This window comes from Puma concolor, chromosome B4 (genome assembly GCF_028749965.1).
Source record: "Puma concolor isolate L17-30 chromosome B4, mPumCon1.1.hap2, whole genome shotgun sequence".
NCBI lineage: Eukaryota > Metazoa > Chordata > Mammalia > Carnivora > Felidae > Puma > Puma concolor.
This window is the reverse complement of record NC_141673.1, coordinates 118,154,726-118,176,894: the sequence shown is the minus strand read 5'-3', so window position 1 is coordinate 118,176,894 and position 22,169 is coordinate 118,154,726. Positions and strand designations below refer to the sequence as shown.

The following is a 22,169-nucleotide window of genomic DNA, read 5'->3' as shown; positions in this document are numbered from 1 at the left end:
TTTTTATACATTTTAAGTTGGTATCATTTTATTTTTATTCACATAAATTTTAATTTTCAGTCTCAAATCATGTGTTCCTACAACCTCTTAATTCTTTAAAGGCATCTACTTTTCACTAAATCATAATTTGGGACAACTGTGGTGAGTTTTAGCAAAGCTATCTTTGAGTAATCTTCCCACTGCCATTTATAACTTATTTTAAATATTTTTACAAATAATTTGCTCATTTCGAAGCTCAGTTACTGTCATGTGGGCATAAGTTTGTCCAGTACAAAGAGAATTGTATCTCTCTGTGATTTATTAATTTGGCATTGGATCTCCATTTTCAGACCAAGGAGGGGTTGCAGAATTCTTGTTTAGCAGAAATGGAGTTAGTAGGGGAGAGAGCTGTAGGAGCTGAGGTCAGGGAGGGGGGTGGAAGCAGGGGCCATTGGAATGACTTTACTTTGGTTCTGAGATAGGACTCTATTAGAAGGATAAGAGCAGAGGATTGGATATGTGAGGAACTCTGACGGTAACTTAAGCCTGTAATAAAAAAAAGAGGGAAAACCTTTCATAATGTAGAATTTACGACTGCTGTGCCCACTATGTCCCCATTTCTTTTTGAGACTTCTGTAGGTTATGAAGCTTTGCAAATTCACCAGTGGAGAACAGATAGGCTGGATTCATTATCTAAGTGACATCATCCTGACTAGGCAGGGAGATATAACACCTTTTGTTCTTTAACTGAATTCAGTAAGTAGGAATGTGTATGTGTTAGGAAAAGATGGTTAATTGATGTATGTGTTGATATTTCTCAAAGTACGTATGTTAGAGTTGTATATTATTAACATAATTTAATTATAAGATGATTTATAAAATCAGTAACAGAAATGTCTTATTAGGTAGTTATGAGACAACTTCAACAAGAACTGGCTGATACTCTGAAGAAACAGTCTATGTCAGAGGCTTCCCTGGAGGTTACATCACGTTATCGTCTTAGTTTAGAAGATGAGACACGGGATCTAAAGAAGAAATTAGGTCAAGTCAGAAGTCAGGCATGTATTAAATGTAATCTGTCAACAGCTAACTTATAGCTGGTTAAATAATATAAAGTGTTTTAGGATACTAATTTCCATAGACCACTTCCTTTTGTATTTTCATTATAATTAATTCATTATGATTTTAGTATCTTTACAATGCATTTATTTCTTAAACTCTTTTATTCTACTATTTGTGTTATATATTTTTTCTTATAATATTTACTCTTAGGAAAGTTGAGGCTTTTGTATCCTTCCTCACAGGAATTGAGACACTTTTTTTTCTTTGTTTAAAATTTTTTTTTTAAAGTTTATTTATTTTGAGAGAGAAAGAGCAAGAGAGAGTGTGTGCATGCATGTTAACAGGGGAGGGACAGAGAGAGGAGAGAGAGAATCCCAAGCAGGGTCCATGCTGTCAGTGCAGAGCCAACGTAGGGCTCAGTTTCATGAACCATGAGATCATGACCTGAGCTGGAAGCAAGAATTGGATGCTTAACTGACTTAGCCACCCAGATGCCCCAGTAGATGCTATTATTCTTCTTATTATTTTTAACGTTTATTCATTATTGAGAAACAGAGACAGCATGGGCATGGGGAGGGCAGAGAGAGGAGGAGACACAGAATCTGAAGCAGGATCCAGGCTCTGAGCTGTGAGCACAGAACCTGATGCGGGGCTCAAACTCACAAACTGCGAGATCATGACCTGAGTCGAAGTCAGATGCTGAACTGACTGAGCCACCCAGGCGCCCCAGTAGATGCTATTATCTTCATTTTATAGATGCAGAAACTGAGACACAGAAGTTTTAAGTAATTTGCTCAAGGTCATATAGGTAATAACCAGCAGAATTGGGAATTCAGACCCAGGCATTTTGGCTCCTACTAAGATACTGCTTCTCAAACTATTCCATGAAATATCTTGTTGCCATTGAAAACAACATGTTAAGTTATATAATCACTAGAATAGCAATGTCATTCACCTATGTGAATATTTGAAATCATAGTTGATGCGGTGCTTGGAGTATGAAAACAGAAATGTTTACCATAAGGTAATTCCCTATATTTCCTCCGTTTGACCATTAGATAAATTTGTATGTTTATCTGATCATATATAATTTAAAAACATTAAAAATATTATGTTTTTGTAGTAGAGTAAGGTTGGTAAGCTATTCTGTAAGAGTATTTAAACATTTTCGGCTTCGTAGGCCATAGTCTGTTGTAGCAGCTCAGCTCTGCTGTTATGACCTAAAAGTAGCCATCAGTAAGCATGTAGAGGAGAGTGTGGCTGGGTCCACGAAGATTTTAGTTACAGGGGCACTTGGGCGGCTTAGTTGGTTGAGCGTCCTGACTCTTAATTTCCACTCAGGTCATGATCCCAAACCCCACATCATGAGACCCGTCATGAGACCGAGCCCCTCATCAGGCTTCTCCCTGAGCTTGCAGCCTGCTTACGATTTTCTCTGTCTCTCCCTCTGCCTCTCTTCCCCACTTGTGCACGCGGTCTGTCTCTCTCTCTCTCTCTCTCTCAAGTAAAAAAAAAATGTAGTTACAAGAACAGGTGATGGTGTTCTACTAGATTGCCAGTAGTTAAAATTATTACTTTTTCTTTATTCTAGTTGCAAGAAGCACAGGATCGACATGCAGAGGCCGTAAGATATGCTGAGAAGACGAAAGATCATATGCAAAAGTATAATTTAAACCTCACAGAAAATAGCTTGATTATTTATAAAGCAGATAAGCAGTGTAGTATGAGAAATGTATTAGTTATGCCAGTATATCATTGTTAAGCTGGATACAAATTCCAGCTTTGAGCTATTTTGAAATGCAGATTGTGGCATATTATCTCTCAGTGTTGCACCTTACCCACAAAACACAACGAGAAAAATGGCACAATTGCCAAATCCTCCTCTTGATAAAATTTTAAGGATTTACGTAATGCCCTCATTTGTTCAGAAATTATACGGGTTTTTTTTTTAAATTTATGTGTGAGAATAATTATCTTAAGATCTGCATTTTAGGCTAGAGGTTAAAAATACCAGGCAAGAAGAAACCATCAAACAGCAAGCGGCCCAAATTCAAGATCTTCAGAGCAACTTGTTAAGGACAAGTTTGGTAAGTCAGTCTCTTAATGTCTGCCCTACTGAAAAGGAATCCTTATTTCACTAGTGGTAGTACATAAGAATGTTTTGGATCATATGAAAAATCTCACAGATCGAAATATTAGGTTCATATTGTTCCTACTTGCTACTAGTGCTGTAATTCTTCTATATAGATGAAGTGGATTGAATTCATAAAGTAATGATGTTTGTAGTGAGATTTTAATAAAACACATTGTGAGAGTCTAAGAAAAGCAACATTTTATATACACCACAGTGAGCGTTTGGTTTAGTCCACCTTTTGGCTATTGTGGATGATGCTGCTGTGAACGTTGGCATACAGATGTGTGAGTCCCTGCTAATATTTTTCAGCGTGTGTCAAACTTCCCCAAACTTTGAGTGATCATTTGATCTTGAGTTGTGGCTTTCTCTTGTAATCTCAACCCTTCAGTGAGAGTTTGAGAACAGGTTATTTTAATGATGATTTGTTGTAATTTGTAATTACAAATTTGCAATTTATTGTCTTCATCAAGAATGACTAGCAGGTCGTTATGCAAACGTCCTTCTCAAAGGAATGGACTTTTCTCTTTGTTGGATTTTGTAAAGGAAAAGAAATGCCAGTGAAAAACTAGAAATGGCTGCTCAGTCAGGGCCTTACCTAGTAACATAGTGCTCCTACCATTGCAAGTTCAGAAACTCATTTTTCTCCATTCACTTGAGTTAATCAGCCTTTCAGAGGTTTCACAGTTCAATCTCAGAAAAGATTAATGTGCAATTCAGGATTCTAATTTATTGATATGTAGTGAAACCCCAACTGTTTTCCAAGCAGAACAGTTAATGTCATCCCACTCTCACCCTCCTTTGTAGGATTTACACTGTACATCCTAAGTGGGAGCAATGAGATAGATACACTGACCCACTAGTTTCTTTCAGTCACAAAAGCTATATAATATACATGCAGGTTTCATTAGACAGCTATACCCGTCAGGGGAACTAGAACATTCTGTTGACTGGCCCTTTTTGTGGCTGAAGAGACACTGAAAATTATTTTCTTTTCTAGACCTCTTATAAATGAGTCACATTGTTTTAGGGTACTTTTCATGCGAGTAACATGACACTATGTTGATCAGTCTTCTATGAATGAGAGTGCGAGGCGTTGTCCTGCTACTGTGTCCTAAAGCAATCTTTAAGGTCTCAAAAACTAAAATTTGTAAGAATATCCGAAACTGATTAAGCTTTTATTAAAGAATAACGAGGGATTTTCTGTAGATGCCTATAGAAAGGAATTAGGGTTATGGCATGAAATTAGCTGCCACTTTAAGGTCTTCCCTGTGAAACAAAACTTTAGATAGCTTTCAGCCAACTCATAGCTCTGACTTCTCTAGAAGGCGCTTATCTCTTGAATCCCCAAATCAGAGGCTACCTGGGTTTAGATATTTGATGCACACAATTTGAGGTGAAGAATCTGGATTGGGAAGAAGGTTAAGCTCTAGCCGACTTAACCTTCCTGACAATATAGTCAAGTATGCGTCTGAAAGGAACTTCAGAAGAGTTTCATAAGGTGAGATCTCTATGGACTAAGAAATTACTCGAAAGGAAACAAAGGCAAACCAGTGATCATCCAGCCCTTGTGATAAATGTCGTGTTATAAAAGAAAAGCGAGACAAACTATGCTGGTCAGCATCCTAAGGGTAAGAGTGCCCCCTAAGAGTCAATAAGAAAAACACACTCAAAGTAACACGGAAAAGAATCCAAATAAAATGTACGCGATTAGCTGTCTACAAAGGTAATCCGTGTCAAGTAATGATTTTTGAGTCTGTGGTTGAGGACGTTGTCTATCAGGACCTAGACGGAAGAGTGCAAAGTACAGATGGCCTAGGTAAAGGGGTCAAAGCTCAAAATGTGAATTAGAGAATCTGGTTTTGAAGCCTTAAGAGCATTTGAAAAGACAGATAGCAAGGGGCAAGGACTCAATGTCAGGGGTTGCCGTCCTTTAGAAATAAGGTGGGGTTAGAAGAGCAGAGGGAGAGTATGGTCATTGTTATCAGCTGCTGCTGAGAAGTGAAACAGGATAAAGACTTTAAAAAAATTACAAAAAAAAAGGTCCTTGATGACCCTCAAACTTTCTTAGTGGAATGATAGGAGTGAAAGGTAGATTTCAGTGTAAAAGAAGGAAAGAAGTGAAGAAAAGTTGCATCTGTGGATGAGACGATACATTAAAAAATGTTCGAGTCCACTGCAAGGGGAGAAGCAGGGTGACAGATGGACAAAGCTTCAAAACTTAAGCAAATGGTTAACAGAAGAGGAGAAATTGAAATCTTTCTTCCTTATGCAGCCAGAACTGGGATTTACGGATTTATAGCACTTTACCAACTGCAAAGCTCTGGGGACAGCTTTTCTGATATGCTTTTACCACAAAGCCTTAATCTCTTCATCAGAGTACCTGCTAAAGCAGCCTAACGTAAACAGTACGGACATGAAATGATTGAGGAACTTTGGTTTAGCAAGACTCCATTATTTCCATGTCAGTGGCTTTCTCTTGCCTCTGATGGTCATGTAAAGGATTCATTACTCAATCTAGGAGGTGCTGTTTGTACTGTAGTCTGTGAGCATTGTCCACTGAGTAGTATAGAAAGGAAGTTAGTTAAAAGTATAAGTAGAAAAAAAGTACTGTTGGCTAGTGGCATTGGCGAAAGTTGTGTGAAGTACTGAGGAGAGATTCTGGGCCTCATGCTCCCCATTTGCTGCCACTTGCGGTGGAGTGAAGAATAACTTCAGTATAATTTGTATAGGGGACCACTTCTACTGGCATGCCACCTGCCTAAACTATCACGTTGTATTGGAACGCAAAATACAGCAACAGTAATCATGCTAAATGCAGACACTTAGAGCTATGTGCCGTGTACCCTTCTAAGTTGTTCATGTATTATTTCCTAATTTAATCTTCCCAACAGCCCAGGTAGATACTATTATTATCTACCTAATTTAATCTTCCCAACATCCCAGGTAGATACTATTATTATTTATTTGGAGATCACTTTTTTTTTTTTCAACGTTTATTTATTTTTGGGACAGAGAGAGACAGAGCATGAACGGGGGAGGGGCAGAGAGAGAGGGAAACACAGAATCGGAAACAGGCTCCAGGCTCCGAGCCATCAGCCCAGAGCCCGACACGGGGCTCGAACTCACGGACCGCGAGATCGTGACCTGGCTGAAGTCGGACGCTTAACCGACTGCGCCACCCAGGTGCCCCTGGAGATCACTTTTTTAAGGTTCTTTGTTTTGAGAGAGAGAGATTGTGGGGAAGGTCAGGTAGGGAGAGAGAAAGAGGGGGAGAGAGAGAGAGAGAGAGAGAGAGAGAATTCCAAGCGGGCTCCTCGCTGTCCACGCAGAGCCTGATGTGGCGCTCAATCACATGACCCTGAGATCATGTCCTGAGCCGAAATCAAGAGCCAGACGCTGAACTGACTGAGCCACCCAGGTGCCCCAGTAGGTGCTGTTATTACCTTCATTTTACAGATGCAAAGACTGAGACACAGAAGTTTTAGGTAGTTTGCTCAAGGTCATATAGCTCATCACCAGCAGAATTGGGAATTTAGATCCAGGCATACTGGCTCCTACTAAGATACTGTTTCTGAAACTGTTCCATGAAATATCTTGTTGTCACTGAAAACAGCATGTTCAGTTTTATAATCATGAGAATGGCAATGCCATTCACCTATGTGAATATTTGAAATCATAGTTGATGCGGTGCTTGGAGTATGAAAACAGAAATATTTACCATAAGGTAATTTCCTATATTCCATTTGACCGGTACATACATTTGTATGCTTATCTGATCATGTATAATTTAAAAACATTAAAAACATTATGTTTTTGTAGTAGAGTATGGTTGGTAAACTCTTCTGTAAGAGTATTGAAACATTTTTGGATTTTAGGCCATAGTCTCTGTTGTAGCAGCTCAGCTCTGCTGTTATGACCTAAAAGTAGCCATCAGTCAGCATGTAGAGGAGAGTGTGGCTGGGTCCACTAAGATTTTAGTTACAGGGGCACTTGGGCGGCTTAGTTGGTTGAGCGTCCTGACTCTTAATTTCCACTCAGGTCATGATCCCAAACCCCACATCATGAGACCCGTCATGAGACCGAGCCCCTCATCAGGCTTCTCCCTGAGCTTGCAGCCTGCTTACGATTTTCTCTGTCTCTCCCTCTGCCTCTCTTCCCCACTTGTGCGTGCTGTGCTGTCTCTATCTCTCTCTCTCTCTGTGTGTCTCTGTCTCTCAAGTAAAAAAAAAAAAAACATTTAGTTACAGAAACAGGTATTGGTGTTCTACTAGATTGTCAGTAGTTAAAATTATTTTTTTTCTTTTTTCTAGTTGCAAGAAGCACAGGATCGACATGCAGAGGCCGTAAGATATGCTGAGAAGACGTAAGATCATATGCAAAAGTATAATTTAAACCTCACAGAAAATAGCTTGATTATTTATAAAGCAGATAAGCAGTGTAGTATGAGAAATGTATTAGTTATGCCAGTATATCATTGTTAAGCTGGATACAAATTCCAGCTTTGAGCTATTTTGAAATGCAGATTGTGGCATATTATCTCTCAGTGTTGCACCTTACCCACAAAACACAACGAGAAAAATGGCACAATTGCCAAATCCTCCTCTTGATAAAATTTTAAGGATTTACGTAATGCCCTCATTTGTTCAGAAATTATACGGGTTTTTTTTTTAAATTTATGTGTGAGAATAATTATCTTAAGATCTGCATTTTAGGCTAGAGGTTAAAAATACCAGGCAAGAAGAAACCATCAAACAGCAAGCGGCCCAAATTCAAGATCTTCAGAGCAACTTGTTAAGGACAAATTTGGTAAGTCAGTCTCTTAATGTCTGCCCTACTGAAAAGGAATCCTTATTTCACTAGTGGTAGTACATAAGAATGTTTTGGATCATATGAAAAATCTCACAGATCGAAATATTAGGTTCATATTGTTCCTACTTGCTACTAGTGACGTAATTCTTCTATATAGATGAAGTGGATTGAATTCATAAAGTAATGATGTTTGTAGTGAGATTTTAATAAAAACATTGTGAGAGTCTAAGAAAAGCAACATTTTATATACACCACAGTGAGCGTTTGGTTTAGTCCACCTTTTGGCTATTGTGGATGCTGCTGCTGTGAACGTTGGCATACAGATGTGTGAGTCCCTGCTAATATTTTTCAGCGTGTGTCAAACTTCCCCAAACTTTGAGTGATCATTTGATCTTGAGTTGTGGCTTTCTCTTGTAATCTCAACCCTTCAGTGAGAGTTTGAGAACAGGTTATTTTAATGATGATTTGTTGTAATTTGTAATTACAAATTTGCAATTTATTGTCTTCATCAAGAATGACTAGCAGGTCGTTATGCAAACGTCCTTCTCAAAGGAATGGACTTTTCTCTTTGTTGGATTTGTAAAGGAAAAGAAATGCCAGTGAAAAACTAGAAATGGCTGCTCAGTCAGGGCCTTACCTAGTAACATAGTGCTCCTACCATTGCAAGTTCAGAAACTCATTTTTCTCCATTCACTTGAGTTAATCAGCCTTTCAGAGGTTTCACAGTTCAATCTCAGAAAAGATTAATGTGCAATTCAGGATTCTAATTTATTGATATGTAGTGAAACCCCAACTGTTTTCCAAGCAGAACAGTTAATGTCATCCCACTCTCACCCTCCTTTGTAGGATTTACACTGTACATCCTAAGTGGGAGCAATGAGATAGATACACTGACCCACTAGTTTCTTTCAGTCACAAAAGCTATATAATATACATGCAGGTTTCATTAGACAGCTATACCCGTCAGGGGAACTAGAACATTCTGTTGACTGGCCCTTTTTGTGGCTGAAGAGACACTGAAAATTATTTTCTTTTCTAGACCTCTTATAAATGAGTCACATTGTTTTAGGGTACTTTTCATGCGAGTAACATGACACTATGTTGATCAGTCTTCTATGAATGAGAGTGCGAGGCGTTGTCCTGCTACTGTGTCCTAAAGCAATCTTTAAGGTCTCAAAAACTAAAATTTGTAAGAATATCCGAAACTGATTAAGCTTTTATTAAAGAATAACGAGGGATTTTCTGTAGATGCCTATAGAAAGGAATTAGGGTTATGGCATGAAATTAGCTGCCACTTTAAGGTCTTCCCTGTGAAACAAAACTTTAGATAGCTTTCAGCCAACTCATAGCTCTGACTTCTCTAGAAGGTCCTTATCTCCTGAATCCCCAAGCCAGAGACTACCTGGGTTAAGGTTTTTTTTTGGGGGGGGGGTGTTCTTTTTTATTAACTTTATATTTCATTTTTAAATATTTACATCCAAATTAGTTAGCATATACTGAAGCAATGATTTCAGGAGTAGATTCCTTAATGCCCCTTACTCATTAAGACCATCCCCCCTCCCACAACCCCTCCAGCAACCCTCAGTTTGTTCTCCATATTTATGAGTCTCCTCTGTCCCGTCCCTGTGTTTATATTATTTTTGTTTCCCTTCCCTTATGTTCATCTGTTTTGTCTCTTGAAGTCTCATACGAGTGAAATCATATGAATTTGTCTTTCTCTGACTTACTTATTTCACTTAGCGTTAATACCCTCCAATTCCATCCACGTAGTTGCAAATGGCAGGATTTCATTCTTTTTGATTGCCAAGTAATACTCCATTGAATATATATACCACATCTTCTTTATCCATTCATCCATCGGTGGACAATTGGACTCTTTGCATACTTTGGCTATTGTTGATAGTGCTGCTATAAACATGGGGGTGCATGTGTCCCATTGAAACAGCACACCTGTATCCCTTGGATAAATGCCTAGTAGTGCAATTGCTGGGTCGTAGTGTAGTTCTGTTTTTAGTTTTTTGAGGAAACTCCATACCATTTTCCAGAGTGACTGCACCAGCAAAAGAGATCCTCTTCTCTGCATCCTCGCCAACATATGTTGTTGCCTGAGTTCTTAATGTTAGCCATTCTGACAGGTGTAAGGTGGTATCTCAGTGTGGTTTTGATTTCCCCGATGATGAGTGATGTGGAGCATTTTTGCCTGTGTCAGTTGGCCATGTGGATGTCTTCTTTGGAGCAGTGTCTGCTCATGTCTTTTGCCCATTACTTCACTGGATTACTTGTTTTTTTGGGTGTTGTGTTTGGTAAGTTCTTTGTAGATTTTGGATACTAACCATTTTTTTTTTTAAATATATGAAATTTATTGTCAAATTGGTTTCCATAAACACCCAGTGCTCATCCCAAAAGATGCCCCCTTCAATACCCATCACCCACCCTCCTCTCCCTCCCACCCCCCATCAGCCCTCAGTTTATAAGAGTCTCTTATGCTTTGGCTCTCTCCCACTGTATCTGATATGTCATTTGCAAATACCTTCTCCCATTCTATCAGTTGCCTTTTAGTTTTGCTGATTGTTTCCTTCACTGTGCAGAAGCTTTTCATTTTGATGAGGTCCCAGTAGTTCATTTTTGCTTTTGTTTCCCTTGCCTCCAGAGACGTTTAGAATAAGAAGTTGCTGCTGGCAAGATCAAAGAGGGTTTTGCCTGCTTTCTCCTCAAGGATTTTGATGGCTTCCTGTCTCACATTGAGGTCTTTCATCCATTTTGAGGTTATTTTTGTGTAATGTACAACTTTTTATGTGAACATGTTTTCATTTCTCTTGGGTATATACCTATAAATACAATTGCTGGTTCATATGGTAACTCTGTTAAACCTTTTTGTTTGTTTGTTTTTGTTTTTTCAACCTTTTGAGGAGGGGCAGGCACTTGGATGGCTCAGCTGGTTGAGAGGCCGGCTCTTGATTTCAGCTCAGGTCATGATCTCAGGGTTGTGGAATCGAGCCCTACATTGGGCTTTGCTCTGAGCATGGAGCCTGCGTGGGATTCTCTCCCTCCCTCTCCTTCTGTCCCTCTACCCCACTTGTGCACTCTCTCTAAAATAAGTTTAGAAAACATGTTTTTCTAGTTTAACCTTTTGAGGAACTGCCAGACTGTTTTCCAAAGTGGCAGCAACATTACATTTTCATCAGCAGTTTTTGAGAGTTCCCATTTTTCCTGACTCTTGCCAATGTTTGTCATTATCTGTTGTTTTTATTATAACAATTCTAGTGGGTATGAAATGGCATCTTGTGGTTTTTGGTTTGCATTTTTCTTATAACTAATGATGTTGAACATCTCTCTTTTATTTTTGAGAGAGACAGTGTGAGCAGGGGAGGGGCAGAGAGAGAGGGAGACACAGAATCTGAAGCAGGCTCCAGGCTCCCAGCTGTCAGCACAGAGCCCGATGTGGGGCTCGAACCCACAAACCATGAGATCGTGACCTGCGCCAAAGTCGGACGCCCAACTGACTGAGCCACCCAGGCACCCCGAACATCTCCCTTTTAATGTGATTTTTATCCATTTCTATATCTTCTTTAAACAACTAATCCATTCTTTTCCCCATTTTTATATTGGATTGTCTTTTCATTATTGGAAGAGTTATTTAAATATCCCACATACAAATCCCTTAGCAGATATGGGATTTTCAGATATTTTCCCATATTTAGTCGCTTGCCTTTTCACTTTCTTGATGGTGATATTTGAAACATAGAAGTTTTTAATTTTGATGAAGTAAACTTAATCTGCTTTTGTCTTTTGGTGTCATGTCTAAGAAATCATTGCCAAATCCAGAGCATGAGCGGGGGAGGGACAGAAGAGAGGGAAACACAGAATCTGAAATAGGTTCCAGGGCCCGAGCTGTCAACAGAGCCTGACACTGGGCTTGAACCGACGAACCATGAGATCGTAACCTGAGCTGAAGTTGGATGCTTAACTGACTAAGCCACCCGGCTGCCCCTGGTGAATGATTTTTTAATGTATTGTTGGATTCAGTTTGCTTATTTTGTTGAAGATTTTTGCATGTTCATCAGACATACTGGCCTGTAATTCTCTTTGTGGTGTCTTTATCTGGTTTTGGTATCAGGGTAATGCTGGCATCATAGAATGAATTTGGAAGTTTCCCTTCCTTTTATGTTTTTCTGGAACAATTTGAAAAGCACAGGTATTGGGGCACCTGGGTGGCTCAGTCAGTTAAGCATCCGACTTCGGCTCAGGTCATGATCTCACGGTCCGTGAGTTCGAGCCCCGCGTCGGGCTCTTTGCTGACAGCTCAGAGCCTGGAGCCCGTTTCAGATTCTGTGTCTCCCTCTCTCTCTGCCCCTCCCCTGTTCATACTCTGTCTCTCTCTGTCTCAAAAATAAATAAACGTTAAAAAAAATTAAAAAAAGAAAAAAAAGATGTTACCATCTTAATCAGGTGCAGTGGGGATAAGGTGCCTGGGTTATGGTATCTAAAGTATAGCCCCTTGAGTGCAAGTGCTCTCAATATGAGGACTTGAGAACTAAAGAGGCAGTTATTTAACACTCACAAATGCAACATTCTAGTCAACTGCTGAAGACTCTCCCGTTCAGAAAAAGATGGGAAGCACCCTAGTCTATAAGAGTTTTGAAATATAGCCTGATGCATGCTGTCAGTTCTTAAGTTAGGACTTAGTCCTAACCACGGAATACTTTCTCCATGTGTCTTCCCTTTCTTTACTCTTTGAGCTCTTGGTTCCTTCCTTTTCATAAGGAATGACCTGTATTTGCAGCTGTTTTCTCATCCTGCTTCCTCCCTGTGGGACTTCTAAGACCCAAAGGCCTCTTTTCATTTTGCACGATTTGGTCTCTTAGTCCAAGCTAGCAAATAGTATGTTTGCTGCTGTAATTCTCTTACCTTTTTTGGTTTTCTGTAAATATTACTGGATTTCATGCCGTGTTTTAACAAAGCCAACCTCGCAAGTCCTTTTGAGATAAGCTTTTCGCTTCAGGTTTCCTGTGAAGCTCTTACATGACAATGCCTTTAAAATTCGTCTACTCTTGGGGCTCCTGGCTGGCTCAGTTGGTAGAGCATGTGACACTTGATCTCTGGGACCTGAGTTTAAGCCCCATGTCGGGTGTGGAACCTACTTAAAAAAAAAAAAATCTTATACTCTTAAGATCCGTAAAGAAATTTGAGGCACACCTTAAATCTTTCTGTTTTCCTGGTAGCACCCTGGATTTTCTCTTAACCCAAAAGCCATTTCTTCATTTTGGCAGTATTTGACAGTTCAACATGTAGAGAGGCTGTAAATGAGAAACAGATATTTGAACCCAGTAGGTCCTGGTTCCTTTCTTTTTAAAAAAATTTTTTTTTAACATTTATTTATTTTTGAGACAGAGAGAGACAGAGCATGAACGGGGGAGGGTCAGAGAGAGGGAGACACAGAATCTGAAACAGGCTCCAGGCTCCGTGCCATCAGCACAGAGCCTGACGTGGGGCTTGAACTCACGGACCGAGAGATCATGACCTGAGCCGAAGTGGGCCGCTTAACCGACTGAGCCACCCAGGTGCCCCATCCTGGTTCCTTTCAATTGCATAGCCTTTCTTTAGTTTCTCTTTCCTATCCATTTTATTTTCAGGTATTTTGTAGCATGACTTCCCTTTCCTCCAGTGTCATTTTCTTCACTTGATTAGAAACCCTTGCTGTCAGCCTCTTCACAGGCCATCAGGTTTCCACTAAGAGTCTCGTGGAGGCCCTTTTTGGGTCTCATTCTTACGCTTTTCTACATCTTTTCAGGTTCCACCTACCTCCTGGTTCAAAGGAAGTTTAGTTTTAGGTTTTTTTAAATAGCAGCACACCATTTTTAGTATCAGTATCTGTGGTAGTAATTTACTGCTGCATGATAAGCCACCTCAAAGCCTAGTAGTTCAAAACAGCATTTATCTTGTTCACTAATCTTTAGTTTAGGCAAAGCAGAGTAGGACAACTCATTTCTTCTTCATTTGGCATCAGCTGGGATAACTGGAAGCTGGAGACTAGAATCATCTAAAGGCTTGTTCATGCATGTGTTTGGCTGTTGAGGCTGGCCTTTGCCTAGGATGTTGGCTAGTCTCAGCTGGATTATCTACATGAAGACTCACTAGGTAGCCTGGGATTCCTCACAACGTGGTGGCTGGGTTCTAAGGGTGAGCTTCCCTAGAGAAAGAAAGTCAGATGGAAGCTATATCACATTTTCTAACCTGGCCTTAAAAATCACAGCAGTTCTGCATATTCTGTTCACTAGAAACCAGTTACTGAAGCCAGCATATATTTAAGGGGAGGAATTTTCACAGGAGAAGTATCAACAAATTTATAAAACCACTACATCCACTCACTTTGTCTTACCAATCATATATAATGGAAGGAAGTCCTTCCCAGCTCAGCATCACTGAAACTCCAGCCAGTTTTGTTGTTGTTGTTATTTAGTATGATCTCTATTTTGTAGAAAGTAACAAAAGATTACAAGATAACAGTATTGAATTAAATTTTTTTTTGCCTCAAAAAAATATGTGGATCATCCAATTAAATTTTTATACTGGGAGATATGATTTCTTAACCTGGAGAATCATTTCTCCTGGGAATGCAGTTCAAATTAGCATAAAGCATTTGCAGTTCAGAAAAAGGCTGTGGCATTAGAATCATTACTTATAGATTCATGAATTAGAGTCTTATTTTCAGAGTCTTGGTATTTTTTGACTCGGGCATACGTAAGTCAATATGATATTGCTAAAACTTCTTTAAAAATTATGGAGTGTTAAGATGGGGGAAGGGCTAAGAGACTTTCTACTAAGAGGGGAGTTATTTTATGAAAGATAGGAAAGAATCATAGAAAAAGTGTAGAATCAAGTGCAAATGTTGTATAGTAAACACAATGATAGCAAAGATCTATTTCAGTAACAGCTGATGGCTTTAACTTTGCTCTTGATTTTCTGAGTTGTTAAGGTTCCACATTCTAAGACAGGGAACATTTTATTGCAAATGAATTTATTTAAAAATTTGAGTGCCTGGCTGGCTCAGTTACTCTTGATCTTGAGGTTGTGAGTTCAAGCCTCACACTGGGTGTAGAGATTACTTAAAATTTGAAAAAAAAATTTTTGATAGTAGTTTTGAGTTGGACCCATTTCACTCCACTTCCAAACTATATTATTTTATTCATGCAGGCTGATGACCTTACAACAAAACTGGAAACTACATCTTCAAAATGTCTACACCTGGATGCAAAAAATCAAGTTCTTCAACAGGAGTTATTGTCAATGAAAGCTTTAGGAAAAAAATGTGAAAAACTAGAGAGCAATAGCAAGAAATTACAACAAGAAGTCGTAAAATTGAAAAGTTTTATGGAAATGAATATGGTAGAACGCAGTCAAGTGGAACAGTATAAACGGGAGATTGAAGAAAGAGCACGACTGGAGATAGTAGAAAAATTAAAGGAAGTCAATCTGTTTTTACAGGTTAATTTATTGATCTGTAATGTGCTTTAACTCATTGCACTGCAAATTACATTTTGGATAGATGTATTACATAGGTTTCCTCTACTTGTTTTATGGTAATTTGTAGATTTCTAGAGGCATTTGTTCCTCCCTTTAAAGATTTCAGTTTTCATCATTATTCTCACTAAATTGAGAGGATAAGAAGTATGATTTAAACAACTATTCTCACTATTAAGAGGAAAGAAAAAATTATGATTTAAAAATTATACTGTACTTGGATTTATTCTTAAGTTTATTTTTGACTTTTAAAATTTTGTCATTGATTCTATTTGAATTATCAGATTGCATGAATACTAATACAAGAATGATTGAACTTTAATTTTATAAATCATAATTTAATTCAGTTGACATTGATGATAAATATTTTACACGAGCTTTTTTTCATTTAAAATTGCTCTCTGAATAATTGACTCAGAACTAAAGGAAACAGGTATAATTATTCAGATTATAGCTATTTTAAAACTATCCTGTTAATTTGCTTTAGGCACAAGCAGCAGCTCAAGAAAACTTAGACCAGTTAAGAGAAAATGCTCATGCTTCAATGAGAAGTCAAATGGAACTTAGAATTAAAGATCTGGAATCTCAGGTCTCTACAATGAAGACTTCTCAAGAAGATTCTACTAAAACTGAGTTGGAAACATACAGGCAACTCTACCTAGAAGAATTAAAAGCTAGAAAGTCCTTGAGAAATAAGCTGAACAGGTAAGTCAAAACAGAATCATAGACAAGAAATTTAGCTTATTAATTTGCCTCTAAAGCATGATTTCTGTGGAGCCAAGATCATGAGATGAGTAGGAAGTGAAAGCCAACTAGATCGTGTAATTTTGGAAAATGATGTTTCTAAGTGAACTTACTTTTGAAATGTTAGTCCAGGACGGTTTGCATCCCTCCTCTTTTTTTGGTTTTACCGGACCTCTCCCCCCCCCCCCCCCCCGTATGTTTTCCATTGATCGGATCTGCTAGTCTTTAAGTGAATTGTTTGAAGCTTTCTCATTTAGAAGCATATTATTATAAAATTGCTTGTCAGAATTACCCTAAATAGAAATGTCAATGAGTTTCTTTTTGGAAGATTACATCTTTAACCTAAAAGGTCAAGTACTACTACTACTCATCCTGGCAGCTTGGTACATTTTTTCTCTTGATTGTGATCTTTGGTATTATTACTAGAGTGGGCCTTGAGACAAACTATCCTTTATGCTTTTTCTACTTTACATAAAGGCATACAGGTGAAATACAGAAAGACTCACACAGGGCTGAAGGGAAGTATAATTCCCAAAGTGGCTAAAAAGAGCACCATGGTGGGAGGGAGGTGTGTGGAAGACTGAAGACAGAAAGGGCAGATTCTGCCTCCAGTGCCTTGGTAACTGTTATAAGCTAATTCCCTCTGTCGCTGTTTTAGTTCTTTCTGATCACACCTCTGCCATCTACTATCTCCCCTAAAGATTGTTGGTCTCAGTGATTCCTCGGTGTCAAATGCTCAGTTTCTTTGAGATAATAAGTGAAATGTACAAGAGTGGTGAAAGCAAACGCTTGAAAATGTCTTTGAGGGATGGTTTATTTTTATATCTGTAAACAGGTTTACTAAATATATGTATATATACTGGCATCCTGAAGGATCTTGTCAGTACAGCCATTCCAGAAGACAGCAAGTATTATTCGTTAAGCCATGTACATCACTGATAGCCACTTCTCTCCCTTCCCTCATTTGAATTGTTAGGGATCCCCCTGGAAACGTAAGTATTTCTTTAGAACAATTTTAAAAGTATAGTTTTAGATAGTGGGTGTGCTCTGTCACATGTTCAGTGTTAAAACACTGTTCAATGGCAAATGCTATTTACTATTATGGAAACTTAAAAAGATGTAAGTCATTTAGGAATGATTTAGGGAAAGAGAAAATGTATTTGTGTTTTCTAATCTTCACAGGACTAATGAGAGACTATCAGAGATCAATACAAAACTTCTGGTAGAGAGACAGCAGCACCAAACTTTACTCGGCACTCTTACTCTGAGGTCAGGCCTGGAACCACCTTATTGTGGACATTTTGAAAATAATTTAGTGCTTAATAGAAATCTTACTCCAAGAGGAAACTTAGTGATTCCTACCTCAAACCCACGGCCGTCATATGACTACAGGGAGACTTCCTTGTGGAAGGTTAGTTATATTATCTGTTTTACTTTGGGTTTCAGATATCTGATATAATTGTTGCTTTTAATTTGGTGAAATTCTGAGTTGTTTAAGTAACTAATACATACGAAGTAAAAATCATAATTATATGTGCTAAGAAAGAACTGAGGTAAATTTTATAATTTTTTGTTTTTTAGTCCCCGGATCTCTCATTTTCAAGGGATACTTATTTTTATTTTATTTTTTTGAGAGAGTGAGTGAGTGCATTCAGGGGAGGGGCAAAAGGAGAGGGAGAAAGAGAATCCCAAGCAGGTTTCATGCTCAGCACAGAGCCCAATGTCGGGCTCAGTCTCAAAAACCATGAGATCATGACCTGAGTCAAAATCAAGATTTGGGCGCTTAAAACAACTGAGCCACCCAGGTGCGCCACGAGAGACACCTAGTATTAACTGTATTCAATAAATATAACTAAACTGACCCATTTTAAATTTCTTGAAAAGCTTTCATTTAAATTTGATTTTAGAAAGTAAATGTTATTGCCTGCTAACCACAGGTACACTTAGATGCTTGGACTTACTTTCAGTTGGCAGTGATTCATAAACATTTGAAAGTTTTGCTGTAATCCAGTTTTTGCACCCCTGTACATAAGTAAATGATCGGTCTCCAAACACTTAACGACATAATGAATGTTTACTATTTAAAAGAATCCATGGGGGTGCCGGGGTGGCCCAGTCAGTTCAGCATCCAACTCTTGATCTCAGCTCAGGATTTGATCTCAGGGTCATGAGTTCAAGTTCTGCATTGGGCTCTACGCTGGGCATGGAGGCTACTTAAAAAAAGAATCCATGATAAGTCCTTATTATGAATTAAATCAACTTGCAACACTAAAAAGGTTAATTTCTCTTTTAAGTTACAATATTGGTATTTTCTTACACGAGAATACATCCTTAATTGCTTTCTTACTTATGACACTCTTTTTTCTTTTTCCTTTTTTTTTTTTTTTGACTTATAGCACCTTGTTTCAATTTTTATAAAATGTCTTGCTGAGCAATTGTAAAGCATTTTCTAAATAGCTAAATCAAGCAAATATTTGAATCAAGCCATTATTTGAATACTAACAGTTAAATTTTTTTTTTTTCAACGTTTATTTATTTTTGGGACAGAGAGAGACAGAGCATGAACGGGCGAGGGGCAGAGAGAGAGGGACACACAGAATTGGAAACAGGCTCCAGGCTCTGAGCCATCAGCCCAGAGCCCGACACGGGGCTCGAACTCACGGACCGCGAGATCGTGACCTGGCTGAAGTCGGACGCTTAACCGACTGAGCCACCCAGGTGCCCCCTTTTTTTTTTTTTTTAATTTTTTTTTTTTTGAATACTAACAGTTAATGAGAAAATCCTTTTAATTAAAAATTCTTCAAAATTTTTCTTTGAATTAAAATTTGCTGATATATAGTTTTTCTGTGTATACTTTTCTCACCCTCTTATTTTTTTGATAAGTGGAAAGGTATAAATAAAATCACACATGTGTTCTTACTCATGGACTTCAAAGCTATTTTCACCATTGAAACGCAGATTTTACCTAGAAATAAACATAAAGGTCACAGAGGTAAGTATTTAGGAAAAGAGCTTTTGGGGGAAAGATGCAACATTACCTTGGTAGTTCCTTAAGTCATGTCATATAAAAAACGTGGTTTATATTTTACATAGTATTTATTAATGGTGATATAAAATTGTTTGAATAAAGCCTTCCCCCATCGTCTGGTATTGAGTTATTAATTTTGTAAGTCTGGTATAGTAATGTTGTCCCATTCATTTTATAAGGCCTGAATATAATGCTATTGTCAAAAAAGTGTTATGGTTCCTCAAAAACTTAAAAATAGATATTCATTAATTCCACAACTGCGTATTTACCCAAAGAAAATGAAAACACTAATTTGAACAGTTGTGTGCATCCCTATGTTTATTGAAACATTGTTTACAATAAACAAAATATGGAAGCAACCTAAGTGTCCGTTGATGAATGGATAAAGAAGATGTGTAATATGTATACAATGAAATATACCTCAGCTATCAAAAAGAATGAGATCTTGCCATTTGTGACAACATTGATAGACCTAGAGGGTATTATGCTAGGTGAAATAAATCGGAGAAAGACAAATAAATACCATCTGATTTCACTTACATGTGGAATATAAAAAAACAAGTCAACAAACAGAATCATAAATACAGAGGACACACTGGTGGTTGCTAGAGGGGAGGTAGGTAGAGAGGTATGGACAAAATAGGTGAAGAGGAGTAAGAGGTACAAATTCAGTTATAAATAAGTCACAGGAATGAAGAATACAGCATATGGAATATCATCAATAATATTGTATTAATGTATGGTGACAGAGGGTAACTACACGTACGGTAGTGAGCATAGCATAGTGTATACAATCGTCCAATCTGAATTTGTATATTGAAACTAGTGTAACATTGTATGTCAGCTATACTTCAATTTAAAAAAGGTATTAGGGAAAACAGTCTCTGAAAATATTGGGAAACATGTCAGCCAAAATATTTGTCCTCACACCTAAATTTGTAAAGACATTGGAATCCTTATCACCACAGTGTTGATTATGTTCAGTACACTATTTTGGAGCCCGTTTGGGGCATTCAGGGAGAGGCTACTTTTATAAGAAAGATCTAAATAAGAACATTCTAGATAGGAACAGTTGTAATATACAGTTGACCCTTGACCAACATGGTTTCAAACTGTGCAGGTCTACTTTACTTACACATGGATTATTTTTGGATACTGTATAGTACTGTAAGTGTATTTCCTCTTCCTTCTGTTTTTCTCAATGTCATTTTTTTGCCCTGGCTTATTCTACTGTACAAAACATGTATTAATCGACTGTTTATGTTACCGGTAAGGCTTCCGGTCAACAGTAGGCTATTAGTAATTAAGTTTTGGGGGGATGAAAAATTATATGCAGGTTTTTGACTGCACCCCAACCCCTGTGTTATTCAAGGGTCACCTGTAGTTTGAAATATTCATACACATTTGATAAGTAAGTAGATAACCATAACTTTAATAAGTCAAGTGTTTCAAAATTTGGTGCTAAAGTTACAATTGAAAATTGTATATTGTTTTCCTTATCTCTAATTGAGAAAGTTATAAATCAGAAGCTAAGTTTGAAAACTGTTGTAACCCTATATTTTTCCTTTCTTCAAATAGATTTTCTGAAATCTTTGTGTGCATATGAAAAGAAATAAGTGTTTTAGTCATAATACTGATAGCAAAATATTATTTTAACTCAATTTTTTGCCAGTAGAATTTCCACATGACAGTATGACAGTCCCACTTTCTTCATTTTATATGTATTTAAGAGTCAGTCCTGAAAAATTAATAGCAAAAAGCATTCCTTCAAATTTTGTTTTTCTAAAAGTAAAAAAATGGAAAGCCCATTTTAAGGAACAATACATTAAGGTAAAAAACTGCTTAAACTTTCATAAATGGCAGTTTTTCTAATAATTTCCAAGTAATAATTCAGTATACAATATGATTCTTGTTTAAACTTTTTTGTACCAGTAAGATCAAACATCACCTTTCAGAGATGATACACATTCAATAGACCAATGTTAATTGTGCTTTTTATCAGATTCACTTAAGTAGCATTTATATATATATATATATATATATATATATATATATATATATATATAATATACACATATTATATATACACATATATATACATATATACGTGTGTGTGTATATATATATATATATATGTATCTGTTCTCAATTATCTAAAACTAAAATAGGAATTTATTTTATTTATGTGATTGTCCTTCTATTTAAGCAATCCCTAACTTTGGTTTAGTCTCTACAAGTATTATTTCAAGACCACATGTCATAAGCTATATATAATTCCTACAATGTCTTTTGTTTACCTTACACATTCTAAATAATATTTGACTTATTTCAGATGCAGTGGGAGTTGGAAAAAAGTATAACCAGAGCACTGGAAGAAGGTATGTTGCCAATATGGATGAATTTAGATATCATTGATTTCTGAAATAAACTCTAAATAGTAAATGGCATCCCTTTCCATTGTTTGGATGATAGATACTACATTCACATTTTTTTGTACCTATCTAATAAAAAATGTAAAAGTATGAGCATAATGAAGAACATACTTCTTCCTCATTTAGTCATCATGTTTCATAGCTCTTTTAAAATCTCCCAAAAGTCTAGTGCACCCAGGTGGCTCAGTTGGTTGGCCGACTGATTTCAGCTCAGGTGGGTTCAGGCCCCACAGTGGGCTCTGTGCTGAAACCTCAGAGCCTGGAGCCTGCTTCAGATTCTGTGTCTCCCTCTCTCTGTGTCCCTGCCCGCTTGTGTTTTGTCTCTCTCTCAAAAATAAATGAACGTTAAAGTTTTTTCAATCTCCTAAGTCTATATGTCTGTTATTATTTCTGGCGATAATCTTCCTTCACTGGTGCCATCCCTATGAAACTGTCAACCTGCACAAGTCTCAGAAAATGT

The 22,169-nt window shown here is 37.6% G+C and overlaps 1 protein-coding gene across 15 annotated transcripts in view; it reads left to right on the top strand.

Moving 5' to 3' along the window:
* The window catches only part of LOC112867954 (ankyrin repeat domain containing 26), a 111,110-nt gene that overhangs the window by 87,405 nt on the left and 1,536 nt on the right, over positions 1-22,169 (top strand). For 12 of the 15 annotated variants that reach the window (XM_086714695.1, XM_086714688.1, XM_086714687.1 and 9 more), the window contains 9 exons: positions 885-1,037; positions 2,633-2,703; positions 3,035-3,128; positions 7,486-7,538; positions 7,888-7,981; positions 15,179-15,469; positions 15,993-16,210; positions 17,432-17,660; positions 21,610-21,655. In XM_086714695.1, the coding sequence (XP_086570821.1) occupies positions 885-1,037; positions 2,633-2,703; positions 3,035-3,128; positions 7,486-7,538; positions 7,888-7,981; positions 15,179-15,469; positions 15,993-16,210; positions 17,432-17,660; positions 21,610-21,655 (1,249 nt within the window). Of the gene's footprint in view, positions 1-884; positions 1,038-2,632; positions 2,704-3,034; positions 3,129-7,485; positions 7,557-7,887; positions 7,982-15,178; positions 15,470-15,992; positions 16,211-17,431; positions 17,661-21,609; positions 21,656-22,169 lie in introns of those variants that run through there. The other 3 variants (XM_086714690.1, XM_086714689.1, XM_086714696.1) reach the window with 3 other exon arrangements.